At 41.6% G+C, this 15,617-nt stretch overlaps 1 protein-coding gene across 7 annotated transcripts in view; it reads right to left on the bottom strand.

The window, feature by feature from the left end:
• LOC138740406 (heat shock factor protein 1-like) overlaps positions 1 to 15,617 on the bottom strand; it is a 35,167-nt gene that overhangs the window by 18,172 nt on the left and 1,378 nt on the right. For all 7 annotated transcript variants that reach the window (XM_069892992.1, XM_069892987.1, XM_069892986.1 and 4 more), the window contains exons 2-6: positions 8,725 to 8,833; positions 7,064 to 7,188; positions 3,013 to 3,137; positions 2,165 to 2,240; positions 253 to 314 (exon numbers count right to left, since the gene is read on the bottom strand). In XM_069892992.1, coding sequence (XP_069749093.1) covers positions 253 to 314; positions 2,165 to 2,240; positions 3,013 to 3,137; positions 7,064 to 7,188; positions 8,725 to 8,833 — 497 coding nt within the window. The remainder of the gene's footprint in view (positions 1 to 252; positions 315 to 2,164; positions 2,241 to 3,012; positions 3,138 to 7,063; positions 7,189 to 8,724; positions 8,834 to 15,617) is intronic.

Genomic DNA, 15,617 nt, shown 5'->3' with positions numbered 1-15,617 from the left:
TTGTGAATCCACACTTCAACAACAGAATCACTGACTTAAGAAGAGCAAAGGGGATAAAGACCAGACAGGTCGGCACCAGAGAAAAGGTTTAAAAAAAAAGGCACCTTTGACCCTCCATCTCCAGGACAGACAGCACATAGCTTAGGCAGATTTAAAGGAACAGCATCTGTTCTTAGGCACGGAAAGGACAAGCAGCAGACCAAGCAACACCCAAGCATATTCAGTCCTCATCTCCACCTCCACAACACTCACATTTTTCTTTTGATTCCAGCCATGCTGTTTGACTGCACCATAGTTGCAATAAAGTGGATGATCTGCAGGTGAGGAGAATGGATTTCAAGTTACAAAGTTGCAAGGCACAAGAAGCGGTCTGTTCAGATCTCCAAGAGCTGCCCAATAAGCTCCAGTCTCTTACTTATTCCTCCCTCTTGAAAGTTTTTCCTTGCAACTTTTCAAGTAGTTCAGACCACAATGTATCACAACAGAATTTTTCCTCATTTCTCCCCCAGACTTTTGCCAAATATTTTAAATCCATCATGACTGGTTAATGAACTTCTATCTTATGTAAACTGGTGTGTGCTTATTTTAATCTAAAACATTCATAAATGTGAACACCAGGTCTAGCCTTCTCCACTCCACTAAATGCTCAACTTCAAACAATCAACTTCAAGAATGTACTTACTAAACTCTGGAGATAGTACAGTTGCCAACTAGAAGCTATTGGACAACAACACCAAGAGCAAAGATCATTAAAAAAACCCCAGGTAAACACAGCGATGAAATTCACAAATGAGTTGCACTGCCAAGATTAACATAAATAACCGAGATGTGATGATATTGATGGACTGCCTTCTTAAACACCTGAAGTCTACGTCGAAGGTGCTCTGCCAACATCATTAGATACTGGGTTCCACAACTGACAAAACTATAAAAGAAAAGCAATGCATGAACAAGTCATGATGAAATGTTTTGCTGACTCGGATGATTTAAAATAAGGACATCACCAACTTAGGAGATGCTAGCAAATTTGTCTCTAAGTTGGCACAGTACATATTTACAGTGGATATAATGCAGTATATTTACAGTGGATATAATGCAAAAACCTCACAAAGATAAGCGTATACAGAGCCGTTGTCATACCCACACTCCTGTTCGGCTCCGAATCATGGGTCCTCTACCGGCATCACCTACGGCTCCTAGAACGCTTCCACCAGCGTTGTCTCCGCTCCATCCTCAACATTCATTGGAGTGACTTCATCCCTAACATTGAAGTACTCGAGATGGCAGAGGCCAACAGCATCGAATCCACGTTGCTGAAGATCCAGCTGCGCTGAGTAGGTCACGTCTCCAGAATGGAGGACCATCGCCTTCCCAAGATCGTGTTATATGGCGAGCTCTCCACTGGCCACCGTGACAGGGGTGCACCAAAGAAAAGGTACAAGGACTGCCTAAAGAAATCTCTTGGTTCCTGCCACATTGACCACCGCCAGTGGGCTGATATCGCCTCAAATCGTGCATCTTGGCGCCTCACAGTTTGGCGGGCAGCAACTTCCTTTGAATAAGACCGCAGAGCCCACCTCACTGACAAAAGGCAAAGGAGGAAAAACCCAACACCCAACCCCAACCAACCAATTTTCTCCTGCAGCCGCTGCAACCGTGTCTGCCTGTCCTGCATCGGACTTGTCAGCCACAAACGAGCCTGCAGCTGACGTGGACTTTTACCCCCTCCATAAATCTTCGTCCGCGAAGCCAAGCCAAAGAAAAAGAAATAATGCAATACTAATGGCAATAATGGATTTTTCACCCAGTGGTGTTATTCCAAATAAGCAGGCAGCTATGATTGGTTTCTTTTTTTTTCTGATGACTTTACAACCAATCAGCGAAGTGCAGGATATTTTGTCTCACTCCCAACCTGCACCTTCTTCAGGGAGGACTTTGAAAAACAGGATCTGGCCTTCTATACGGAATGAATTTTGTATTTGACAATTTAAGTTTCTAGTCAAAACTAACTCTGATGGATGAAATATTAAAACACGGAAAAAAAATTCATGCAAAGATGCAGTCTGATTTTACACACCTGAAATCTTTCCTTCGGAATAAAGTATAAAGATCAAGTGTAGAAAAGGAGCTTTCTTTATTTAGTTAATATATTCAAATGACAAACCTTCCGAATAACTTTGTGCTGATGGAGTTGCTTTTGTTTCAGGCTTGATAGCTCCTTCCACAATGCCTCGTTTTCTCTGCAATAACAGACAAGTTTGCATTGCTCGTCTCATTTAACTGTCCACCAAGATAATTCATGTCTCATATACTAAAATGTAATGCATACAAAGTTACACATTTCTTGGGGGTTTTACCACTCTGAAATCTAAAGTGTCAAACCTCTAGCAATACAATTTTGCTAATTATTTCAATCAGAATCATCCATGAAATAGCAGAATTTGGAGAGGCAAAAACATATCCCCTCTCTGGCCTCCACACCATTTTTCCCCAGTCTCCATGTTTCTGCTTAATGACAAGAAGAATGGCTGCATTATGTGGTTCTTGTAGAGTTGTGAAGGACTGGGAATAGCATCTAATTTCATAAACAGCCCTAAATGACTCAAGAACAATAAGCTGTTCTAGACATGGGGTCAAATAGAACTGAGGTTGCAAATACGTGCGGCACAGTTGGGTAGCGGTTAGCGCAACACCTTTATAGCGCCAGCAATTGGGACCGGGTTTTGAAGCACATGCTGTCTATAAGAAGTTTGTACGTTCTCCCCATGTCTGCCTGGGTTTTTTCTGGGGCCTCCAGTTTCCTTCTACTGTTAGAAACACACTGTGGGTGTGTTAATAGGGTCTAAATTGGGCGGCACGGACACATGGGCATAAATGGCCTGTTATCGTGCTATATGTCTAAATTTAAAATCTTGTACCTTGTATCCCTATTGCAAATGGAGAGGAAATCCTAAAAAATCAATACATATACTTTACGTCTAACACCATCAAAATTTTTTTTTAAATGTAAACCTTTTAATTGCAAGAATCATGCCATCAGCCAAATCATGTTTTCCCTTCATCTGTCGAACCTCTGACAAGATTTTCAACACTTCTTGCTGTTTCAATTTCAGGTCATCAACTCTACTTACAGAAACCTTAAATTTAAGAGGAAAAAAGACACATATTAGGAAACAACTTCTATGCTTTTGCTGTATCCTCATCTAAAATTCCAAATTGTGTCATTGTGGATCTCCTACTGAACATGAATTGGAGATTTTGCAAGTTATGGTTTCAATTTTTAATTTGTTTTAGTTATGTCCTGGTACTTACTGCCCCCCCCCCCTTGTTAATTTGCTTATTATAACACATTCGACTGATCAAATCTATGGCAGCTTCCAGCAGGCAAAACCCATTCATCCTCTTCACACACCACCCCTCCCCCCTCCATTGCCCAAGTCCCTGTAGCCCTGCAGCTTATTTTGTTGATCTCCCATTGGCTCTTTTGGAACTAAACTACAGTAAGGAGTCATTTATTGTAGCAAATTAATCTACCAGCATGTCTTGAAGAAGAAAACAGGAAGCACTCAATTGAAATCCACATGGTGAAAGCAAGAACATACAAACTCAGATAGCACCCAAGGTCATTAAGGACTACAAATTATGATGCTCCACTGTGTCAGATCAACATATTTCCATTGTTTTTCTTACTCGCTTTCGTATCTAATGCTGCTAATATGAATCCACAAATACCTTGTTGAAATTGTCATTAATGCCGTGCAAACCTCAGTGCCAATAGAATACATGTCCATGGTAGAGGAATCACAAGCAAGCCCTATTTGTCCAGACACAATATCTGTGCATATTGGTTTTTCTAGTAGCTAAAACAATTAGAAGTCAGGAGTGAGATTCTCGTGAACTTTCCTCTTTTGTTTTCAAAGACTCTCGATAACTTCTACAGGTGTTCAGTGGAGAGCATTTTGTCTGGTTGGATCTGGTAAGGCGGTGCCAATGCTAAGGACAGGAAAAAGCTCAAGGGGCGTTAACTTGGCCTGTGACATCACGGCACCGGTCTTCACTCCATTGAAGATACCCACAAGAGGTGGAGTCTTAAGAAAGCAGCCGCTCTCGTCAAGGACCTCCACCACCCAGGCCATGCCCTCTTCATTCTACTACCATCAGGAAAAAGATATAGGAGCTTGAAGATGAGCCCTCAGCGACACAAGGACAGCTTCTTCCCCTCTGCCATCAGATTTCTGAATGAGCTAAGAACCACAAACACTGCCCCACTTTATCTTTTTCTTGCATTATTCTATTTATTTTGAAAGGTGGTTTATAGAAATTTTTACAATGTGACGCTGCTGCAAAACAATAAATTTTGTGACATTTTCATAACAATAAATTATGATTCTTCCTGTCCAACATGCAATCAGTTTACATCCATTCAGGCAACAATCTGTTGGAGGCACTCTCTCAGCAGGTCAGGCGGCATCAGCAGAAGAAAACCAATCAATGCTTCAGGCAGGAACACGTCAAGACTCTTCACCCGTTTTAGTTCATCCAAGCAGATTATTTGTTGTTCCAGCAACTGCAGTCTCCAGGAATATTTGTAGCTTCATTGAATAAGACACTGATCAGATTGCAAACTGGTCACATTTTGAACAAACAATTGGAACAACATATCCTTCCACTAGGTGCTTTTAACTGAGGTTTCTTCTTCTCTCTTAATTATACATGTACATCCCAACCTGCCAATATTGGTTTGGTAGCACCTCACTTTTCCTTTTTCAGCCTGAGCTGAGAAAAATTCTATCCTTTAACAGCTTTACACCCTTGCACATGTATCGTCATCGCACCTTATGTTCCATTAAAGAGAGAATACATGAATTCCCCCCCCCCCACCGTTTTCTATTTTGCCCTTCCCAGACCCACCAGTTTGAAGTAATAGGTAGATAAGATTATCTACCTATCACTTCAAACTGGTGGGTCTGTGCTCCACCCCCTGCCCTACCCCGCATTTCTTCAGGCACCTGCCGACATTTTGCTTACATCTTGATGAAGACCTTAAGCTTGAAATGTTGGTTACGCATCTTCATCTTTGCGATGTAAAGTACGCTGTTTGACCTGCTGAGTTTCTCCAGCATTGTGTTTTTACTTCAATCACTGCATCTGCAAACTTTTGTGTTTTACTACATGTACAATTTTAAAGTGTGTATGAAATTACATCATCTTGCCCAGGTCAATCAGAGCTTTCTATCCCTAAGTATTACGTCTAATCATTAATGTTGTCAGTGCTCCTGTGCAGTGACACAACAAATCAATTAATAGAGTTGCTATGAATTACAGAAGATTTATGAACACTTTGCTGTTTCACAATCCAGTAAAATTTGGCATAATTTCTAATTTATTTAAACAAACTTCACTTGGAGTTTGTAGTACAGGCAGTTCCCGGATTACGAATATCCGACTTACAGCCAACCCCTACTTGTGAACAAATTGTTCCCCAATTCACACATGCACATAATATTACCTCACAAATGCCCCTTCTGGTATGCAAGACATCAATGGAACGAAAGTGTTAACTTTTTAATCATGATTTTTTTTCGTTTTTATTTGCATAGAAAGGTAAAATATATACTATATACTAAGTGTGCATACTATATACTATGACTGACACTAAATAAGAACCGTTCCGACTTACCTAAAAATTCGACGTAAAGACAGACTTAGGAACGGATCTCATTCATAACTCGGGGACTGCCTGTACAAGATACACAATATACTAAATGGGTTATATCATGTTGGTCCTGCCTGCTATGGTTTCCATGCTAGGCAAGTCACAGGCAGCAGATTGAAGAAGCCACTACTATGCAAACCTTCCAAAATGGCCTTTCTCCTCTTAAATGTCTTCAACAGATGGCAAACTGGAAGTGTTACATAGTTACAAATTTTAAGAGCTCTTAAATGTCTGTGATATAGAATATTTAAAAACTATTAAAATTACTTGACCAACCAAAAAGTTATTAAAGCAAAATGTTATCAAAAAGAATTAACAGGGGAAGAATGGGTGTTTGCTATTTGTCTTATCAGAAATATTAATAAACTGAAATTGACCATCAAATGTTCAGTACAACTCCAATTATCTGAACTCGGATTCTCCAAAATCCTCAGCTATCCAAAAATTTTTTTTAAATTATGGATGGACGAGTATGTCTGAAATCCTCATTTATCCAAATTATTTTCGAAGCTGGGGACCATGGGTTCGTGGGCAGGAGTGGGGCATCAGTGAGGAAGTGTGGGTAGCTAGCATTTTTTTGGTGAGAATTAAACATTATCTTAATGCTCAAAAAGCCTTGTTGTTTAAACACTTTTACAAGTGATTTGCTGTTGCTACTGGGCTTTTTTAAATGACCAGTTCTCCAAAAACGGTTTATCTGAAATGGGCCTGGTTCTGAACATTTTGGATAATTGGAGTTGTACTGTTTGATTGTCTTATTTGCATTTTTAAAAAAATGAACAATGTGGATTTCTAATTGGTTTTGCTTCAATGCTCCCCTTCCAAAATAAAAAAAAATGCATACAAGATTATAAAATCTAGATTTCATTTTTGGACCTAGTTAAAACTTTAAAAATCATGCTGAAATTTTTTTTTAAATTCTACTTCTAGCTACTAGATTATGTAATATCATTCAAAATCAAAGTACTGAAGAAGCTGAACATTTGAAATAAAAATAGAAAATTCAAGAAACACTAAGCAGGCCAAGCAACGTTCTTGGAGAGTGAAAAAGAAGAAGCAAGGAAAGATTGAGTGAGACACATAGCAGCGGTACCTATTGAAAACACCGGCGAATAACAAAAGGTGCAAGTGATGGAGCTATCATAGAGAGAAGATAAATGTCATTAGAATTACTGCAGGAAGAGTGAAAAAATGCTGAATCCTGCAAATTTGCAATACAAAAATCAAATGACTGATCATCTGAAACTCTGGACATCAAATGCTGAGACTGGAAAGCTACAAGGTAACTAGACAATCAATTGTTCAGTATTAAAAAAAGTTCACAACCCATTAGTAAGCAACACTCACCTTCCTTTTAATGTTGGCCAGTAACTGAGGCTCTCCTTGTCTGAAATGTGGGTGTTGAAACTCAATTGCATCATCCAAATCTCGGGGCAGGCCTACACCTATGTGAACCACTTTGTGAAAGCCATCTGTCATAGAAGAATTACATTTTTTAAAAAAACATGTGATAAAAGCTACTTCCTTTATGAATTGTTACCCAACATCACCTAGCTCAGGGAAAAGCTCAGTGGAGGCAGGTGAAGAGATTACAAGAAAACAGAAAGGAAAAGGAATTGAAAGGATTAATGCAGAGGCTGAAATTAAAAGCAGACCATGCTGGAAATGCTCAGCAGGTCAGGCAACATACACGGAGAGGAAAACAGAGGTAATGTGGCAGGGTGATGACCTTTCATCAGAACAGTTCGGATTCACGTGAAACATTAACAAATTCATCCAGCATTTTCTGTTATTTTTGTGGTTACTCCCAGAGTTATTTACCTTCAATGGAAAGTACAAGTGTTAAACAGGATCAAATTCCGTTAGGCATCCCTCTGTCTCCTACATAATGTGTGGCATGATTCACCACGGTTCATTTGCCTCCACCTCCTGCATAATGTGTGGAATGAGGTACCAATGAATGGCTCATTTACCTACCCTCTCAGCTAGTGATGTGCTTAAACACCAATGGTCCTTAAGTGGTTACTTTAAGAAATAACAAGCCGTTTCCTTACTCCAAATTACTGTTTCATGCTCAGCTTTTCTTTGCTGAAGTAAGATTTCCTTTAAACTGCAACAGTATTGTGCAAAGGTTTCAAGGCACTTTCATAATTTCAGATCTCATTACCCCCACTATACTAGAATGAGGTAAGTAGCTTGACTAACAAATTTCTAAAGAGTAAACGAATTTGATAAGAATATTCAAATCAACTTCCTTGGTCTTACTGCTAGTGCTTTACCTCTTCAACTCATCTCAACGTTCCCAGTTTTTGTACCTTTCTACTAACACAGGCCGGCACTCAAACAGCCCTGTTGCCATGCAACTCCAGTGTTTCAGCCTAGGTGATATGTGTCATATTCATTCCGTCTACATTACAGCTTGCGTACAAGTAGATGAGCCACTGTACCACAACTATTCCTCTTTCTGCTCTGTGCCTTTCACACCAATTCCAAATAATGTCCCAGTTTTGCCAAGGTCTCAGCACTCATAACCATTCTCCTATCTTCCTGCTCTCAGCCTCATTCCTTCCCGAATTTAGTTTGGTTATATCTTTAGTTTCCCTGCTGCTCACTCTTCACATCTGATAACATTATCCCAATTCAGTGCTTCCTCACACAGCTTTTCCTTTTATTAAGTACAAAGTATTACGTAAAGAAGACGAATACAGTTCAAGTTCTATGATATTCCCTTGCCCTCATGCTAAACTTTGATCATACAAGCACATTGCTCCATTCTAAATAGCCAATACCTGTTCAACAACTTTCCGATAAGTGTTAGCAAACAGCTGCATGACCACTTGGAAGAAAGTTGATGAAATCAGAATCTACCTCCAGTGAGCATCATTATTCTGCCCATAATCTTCCAGTCAAATGCAATTGTTTTGTTGTAAGGGATTATAGGTTTCATTTTTTTTTAAATTGCCCTCATTACAGCCCCTCCTGACACCAACATGATAAAATGGACTTACACATGTTGAGTTGTCTGACAAAACTTGCCATGTTATTGTGCTTGAAGTACATGGGGAGGATCTCCTTGGCAAAGTGCCTTTCATTGGACACCTGAAAACAGGTGCCATTCTGCAAGAATAAATCACATTAATTATCAGTTATTTTCATACCAAATCCAATCGCCATGGAGGCATTCCAGTTCAACTTGCAAAATCGTGCAATTCAGGTTTGACATTTTCTTGCTACCTGTACCCAAATTGGGCCATACTCTCAAGTTACCCACATTACGACTTTCAAGTTATGGAAATTCACCCTTATGGAATTCACAAATTGTAACCTAAAATTTTCAGGTATGGAATAAAATATGTTCTTACAGAATATTTGTGGTGAACAATTATATAAATAAACTCAAACTGTGAATGAAACAAAAAAATGGTCCACTTTTATTTTTTCAACTGAATTTCTTGATTTTTTCTTTTAAGTGCAGTAAATTCATTTTACAGTCTAATAGTTTCCCACCCTCCCTCCCTCCCTCATTCCAAGTTTTCTATATAATTTACCCTCAAGGTGCCTGAAACAGTGCCAATAGTTTTAAAAGAAAGTTGTAAACTGAGAGGCATAGATAAGGTGGACAGCCAGTGCCTTTTTCCCGACGGCAGGAATAGCGAACACCAGGGAACATCTCTAAAAGGTGAGGGGACCAAAGTTTAGGGAAGACATCAGGAGTAAGTTCCCACCCACCCCCCTCCCCACAAAGAGCTGTAGGTTCCTGGAATGCTATGCTTGGGGTGGAGGCTGAAATATTAGGGGCTTTTCAGAGACTCTCAGATAGGCACATTGATGAATGAAAAATAGAAGGCTACAACACAAAAAGGGTTTAGTACATTTTTTTAATGGTAGGAATATATTGTTTGGCACAATCTCGAGGGACTAAGGGCTGTACTGTGCTGTAATGTTTTATGTAACCAGTTGTGTTGTAAGCTTGTATCATTAAACCTCCTTCTTTGATATGTTTATAAGTGTATGGCTTCATTCGTTTCAAGTTTAAGTAGGTTGCCATGTGTACTGATGTACAGTGAGAAATGATTTTTTTTTGCGGGAAATCTCATTAGTCTACCCACACATACAGTATTCAATTAAAATTCTGAGAGCCATAATGCAATTTATCACAAAGCTGCAGTAAAAATTGACAATTTATAAATAAATAATCAGTGCTATCCTTTCCCTTGATGTGTAACCTGTGGACTAGTCTCCTTTGTAAAACTGATTCCCTGAGCCCTACTTGAACAGGGTGGGTAAAATTTTTTCAACTTTTTTTTTCAAATTGTGACATCATGTCTCACCCCAAAAAACTTTTGGATATTCAGAATTTCGGTCGATCGGTTTTCGGTTAATCGGAAATGTACTATTTGTATTATATTAGGAAGAGTTAATGGAGATAGCTAAGGCAGTGGAATGCTCTGATTGCAGGGTTAGGGTTAGGGAAATCTAGAATAGCACAATTGTCCCAGATGACTACACCTACAAGAGGTGCATCAAGCTGTAGCTCCTGGGAGATCGCGTTAGGGAACTGGAGATGGATGAATTCCAGATCATTCGGGAGGCAGTGATAGAGAGGAGCTTCAGGGAGACAGTCACCCCCAAACATCAGGAGGAAGGTGACTGTTAAGAAGGGGAATAAGCAGACAGCTCAGAACACCCCTGTCCCCCTCAACAATAAGCATACTGTTTTAAATATTGTTGGGGGTGGGAATGATCTTCCAGGGACATTGTGGTGACCAGGCTGGCCCCTCAGCTCAGAAGGGAAGTGGGGAGAAGGGGAGAGCTATTGGGATTGGGGACTCGTTGGTTAGAGGAGTGGATAGGAGGTTCTGTAAACAAGATCAAGGCTCCCGGATGGTATGTTGCCTCCCAGGTGCCAGGGAGGTCTTTGATCAAGTTCAAAGCATTCTGGAGGGGAAGGGTGAGCAGCCAGATGTCATGGTTCACATGGGGACCAATGACATGGATAGGAATAATGAAGATGGAACACAGCCATTCTCTGACATATGTCCAAGTTCCCTTCTGGACGACCTGTCGGATCTCGAAATGGATGCAAATCAGACGTACGTTAGCACGGCACACAGAAGTCGTATACCCGTACAGTACTTTTCTGATTAACCAAAAACCATTTAACTGAAATTCTCAGTTATCCAAAACAAAATTTCGGCAGCAACGTGACATCACAAGTTGAAAAAAAATCTCATCCAACGTGCTCATGTGGGGCTCTGACATGCTGTCAGCACCAGTTTTGTAACATCATTGAGCAGGTGAAGGAAGTTGACGGGTCAGGCAGCACATGGGGAGATTCAGATAACTCGCTCCCCTCGCTCTTTCCATTTCTTCTTTACCCTCACTGTACTTGGTTCACCGCTGTCCCTCGAGTTGGCATCAGATCAAATCTAATCAGGATGCATTAGGGTAACTGTGGTAGAGTGGGAACTAATTTTTCCACTGGCATTGGACCAGATTGTCAGGGGACTAGTGGTAGCAGTGCTGGACTGGTGGGGGGGTGCTAGTAGCAGGAGCAGGGACCTCCGGCTCCCGGGCACATTCGGTGACGGTGGTGGGGAGATGTCAAGGATCTGCAATGGTGGTGGGGACCTCAGGTTCCCGGGCAGGTTTGGCGATGATGGTGGGGAGGTGTCTGGGATTGGATTGCAGACATCAGTCTCCCAGGCAGGTTTGACGACAGTGGTGGGGAGATGTCAGAGATTGAAGGGCGGACCTCAGGCTCCCGGGCAGGTTTGGCAACAGCGGTGGGGAGGTGTCTGGAATCGGAGCGGGGACCTCAGGCTCCCAGGCACGTTTGGCAACGGCAGTGGGGAGGTGTCAGGGATCGGTGATGGCGAGGCGTCTGGGATTGGAGCAGAGACCTTTGGCTCCTGAGCAGGTTCGGCAACAGCGTTGGGGAAGTGTCGGGGATCAGCAACGGCTGATACAAGAATTCTGCTGATGCTACTTGGATTGCTTAAAGCGATTTCTCAGTTATCCGAAAAATGCAGTTAACCAATACACATCCAGTCCCAAGACTTTTGGATAATTGGAAACATACGGAACAGCATTCTTTGGGGTTTAATACAATAATGGTTTAACCCAGCATGAAAATTCATTAGATTTACTTGAATAATGTGTGTTTACCAAATTGCAACTGAGAGAGATGCTGTAATGTACACAGAGCTGGGATATCGTCTGAGAGGTAAACGCTGCCATTAGCACTTGGTGAAAATATATCCAAGCGTAATTTTTATATTTACATATTTTTTTCTTTTAAAACAAATTTTTGCAGTACTTTTTTTTCTGTCATTATGTATAGACGGTCATGAGTCGCACAGATTGTAAGTAGGGGAGAGGCTGTGTAGGAAGTTAGGCAAATTAAAAATCAGGGCTTCAAGGATGGTAATGTCAGGATTGCTGCCTGTGCCATGTGCCAGAGAGAGTAGGAAAAAGTAGTTGTGCAGATAAATGTGTGGCTGAAGAGTTGATAAAGGGGGAAGGGTTCAGATTTGTGGATCATTGGGATATCTTCTGGGGAAGGCCTGACCTGTGCTGCACCTGAACTGAAGGGAGACTAATATTCTGGCAGCCAGGTTTGCTACAGCTATGGGGGGGGGGGTTTAAACTAGTTTGGTAGGGGGATGGAATGCGAGTACAGAGAATAGGGCAGAAAGTCAAAAGCATGATGCTATGTGTACTGAGTTTGTGAGAAAGGACAGGCAGGGGACAAAACATAAATATAGCCAGTTAGAGGGGTTGAAATGCATCTATTTCAATGCTGGGTGCATTAGGAATAAAGGGATGAACTTACATGGATCAGTACCTGAAACTATGATGTTGTGGCTGTTACAGAGACTTGGCTAAAGGAAGGGCAGGACTGGCTGATGCAGGTACCAGGTTATAGATTCTTAAAAGGAATAGGAGGTAAAGGTGGAGAGTGTGGAGTGGGGGGGGGGGGGGGGGGGGGGGAAGGGGGAGAACGACCCTGCAGATGGAGTGGTTTTCAAACTTTTTCTTTCCACTCACATACTACCTGAAGTAATCCCTCACTAATCACAGAGCATTGGGATTACTTGAGGTGGTTAAAAAAAAGGTATGAAAATCATTGCTGTAGAAGAAGTATCCACTAGTCTGTGTGGGTGGAAGTCAGGAATAGGAAGGGAGCTATCACTATGCGAGGAGTAGTCTATAGGCCCCCAAATAGCCCTCAGGACACCAAGGAAAAGATAAGCAGGCAGATTCTGAAATGGTGCAGAAAATACAGGGTTGTAGTTATGGGTGATTTCAACTTCCCTAATATTGACTGGCACCTTCTCTCTGCAAGAGGGATGGATGGGGCTAAATTTGTCAGGCATGTCCAAGAAGGATTTCTGACACAGTATGTGGACAGGATGAAGAGAGGAGAGGCCATACTGGATCTAATTCTGGGTAATGAACCCAGCCAGGTGGTTGACCTCTTGGTGGGGGAGTATTTTGGTGAGAGTGACCACAACTCCCCGAGCTTTAACCTAAGCTATGGAGAAGGATAAAAGCAGATAAAATGGGAAAGTGCTTAATTGGGGAAGGGTAATTATGAAGGGATGAGGCAGGAACTAGTGAGAGTAAATTAGAAACAGTTGTTCAAGGGTGAAAGCACAGAACAAATATGGAGGAAGTTTAAGGACCAGTTGTGCTGGGTTCAGGAAAGTTTTGTCCCACAGGGACAAGGAAAAGGGAACAGTGGTTGACGAAACAGGTTAGGCTGCTAATCAAGAGGAAGAAGGAAGCATATATTAGATATAGGAAGCAGGAAACAGGAAGGGCTCATGAGAAAGTTTATGGTAGCCAGGAAGGAGCTTAAGAAAGGAGTGGAAAGGAGGTTAACCCTGATGTCTCCCCTAAATTTTCCTCCCTTTATACTCGTGTCCTCTAGTGTTTGCTATTCCTGCTCTGGGAAACAGGCCCTGGCCATCCACCCTATCTATTGCCCCTCATAATCTTGTTGACCTCTATTAAGCCTCCTCTCATCCTTCTGTGCTCCCAAGAAAAAAAAGTCCCAGCTCTGCTAACCTTGCCTCCCAAGACTTATTTTCCCAGAAAGGAGCTTAAGAGCTCAAAGGGGGCATGAGAAGGCCCTGACATGTACAATTAAAGAAAATCCCAAAGCATTGTATTCATATGTGAAGAACAAAAGAGTTATGAGAATGAAGGTGGTGCCGCTAAAGGATAAACCAGGCAACATGTACCTGGAGGTGGAGGAGGACCTAAATGAATAATTTGCTTCAGTATTCACAAGAGAAAAAGACCTTGATCATGGTGAGGTCGGAATAGAACAGGTTTGTGTGGTGAACAGTGTTGAGATAAAGGAAGAGGAAGTGTTGGATCTTCTTAAAATCATTAAGATTGATAAGTACCCGGGGCCAGACGCGATAATATCCCAGGTTGCTGTGGGAAATGAGGGAAGAGATAGCTGGAGCAGTATCGATGATCTTGGAGTCCACTTCGGCCACAGGGGAGGTGCCAGAGGATTGGAAAATGGCAAATGTAGTCCCTTTGTTTAAAAAAGGTAATAGGGAGAATCCAGGGAATTATAGACCATTGAATCTTACGTCAGTGGTGTGCAAACTAATGGAGAGGATTCTTAAGGATCAATGAGCATTTGGAAAAGTACAGTGTACTTAAGGAAAGATGGCATGGCTTTGTGAAGGGAAGACTAATTGAGTTTTTTTTTGAGAAGATAACAAAAGAAATTGATTAAGGTAAGGCAGAACATGTGGCCTATATGGATTTTAGTAAGGCATTTAACAAGGTCCCTCTGAGAGACTCATTCAGAAAGTTTTGAGGCACAGAATCCATGGAACCTATGCTATGTGGACAAAAAAATTGGCTTGCAGATAGAAAGCAGGGAGTAGTAATGGAAGGAAATTATTCTGCCTGGAGGTTGGTGACTAGTGGAGTGTCGCAAGGATCTGTTCTGGGACCCTTGCTCTTTGTAATTTTTAGAAATGTTCTGGATAAAGAGGCAGAAAGATGGGTCAGTAAGTTTGCAGATGACATGAAGGTTGGAGGAGTTGTGGATGGAGCTAAGGGCTGTCGAGGATTACAAAACAATAAAGTCAGGATCCAGAGTTGGGCAGAAAAATAACAGATGGAGTTTAATCTGGATAGGTGTGAGGTAAGGCATTTTGGAAAGACAAACCAGAAGGCTGACTACAGGGTTAATGGTTGGTTACTTAAGAGTGTGGATGAACAGAGGAACCTTTGGGTCCAAATCCATACATCCCTCAAGGTTGCCACACAGGTTGATAAGATAGTTAAGAAGGTCTATGAGATGCTGGACTTCATTAATAGAGAGATTGATGAGTTCAAAAGTGGAGAGGTCATGTTGCAACTCTACAAATCTCTGGCGAGACCATACTTGTGTTCATGTCTGGTCACCTCATTACAGAAAGGATGCAGAAGCCATGGAGGGGGTGCAGATGAGATTTACCAGGATGTTGCACGAAAATAAGTCTTGGGAGGCAAGGTTAGCAGAGCTGGGACTTTTTTTTTCTTGGGAGCACAGAAGGATGAGAGGAGGCTTAATAGAGGTCAACAAGATTATGAGGGGCAATAGGTAAGGTGGATGGTCAGGGCCTGTTTCCCAGAGCAGGAATAGCAAACACTAGAGGACACGAGTATAAAGGGAGGAAAATTTAGGGGAGACATCAGGGTTAAGTTTTTAAAAAAAGAGCCTGAATACCTTGCCAGGGAGGCTGAAATATTAGGGGCATTTAAGAGACGCCTAGACTGGCACATGGATGAAAGGCAAATAGAGAATTATAGAGAATGACAGGGTAGGGACGGTTTCGTACAACATTGAGGGTCGAAGGGCATGCAGTGCTCTATGAAAGTCTGC

This window comes from Narcine bancroftii, chromosome 8 (assembly GCF_036971445.1).
Source record: "Narcine bancroftii isolate sNarBan1 chromosome 8, sNarBan1.hap1, whole genome shotgun sequence".
Taxonomy (NCBI): Eukaryota; Metazoa; Chordata; class Chondrichthyes; order Torpediniformes; family Narcinidae; genus Narcine; species Narcine bancroftii.
Note: the sequence above shows the minus strand (reverse complement) of the source record. Positions and strands in the feature narration are given on the sequence as shown.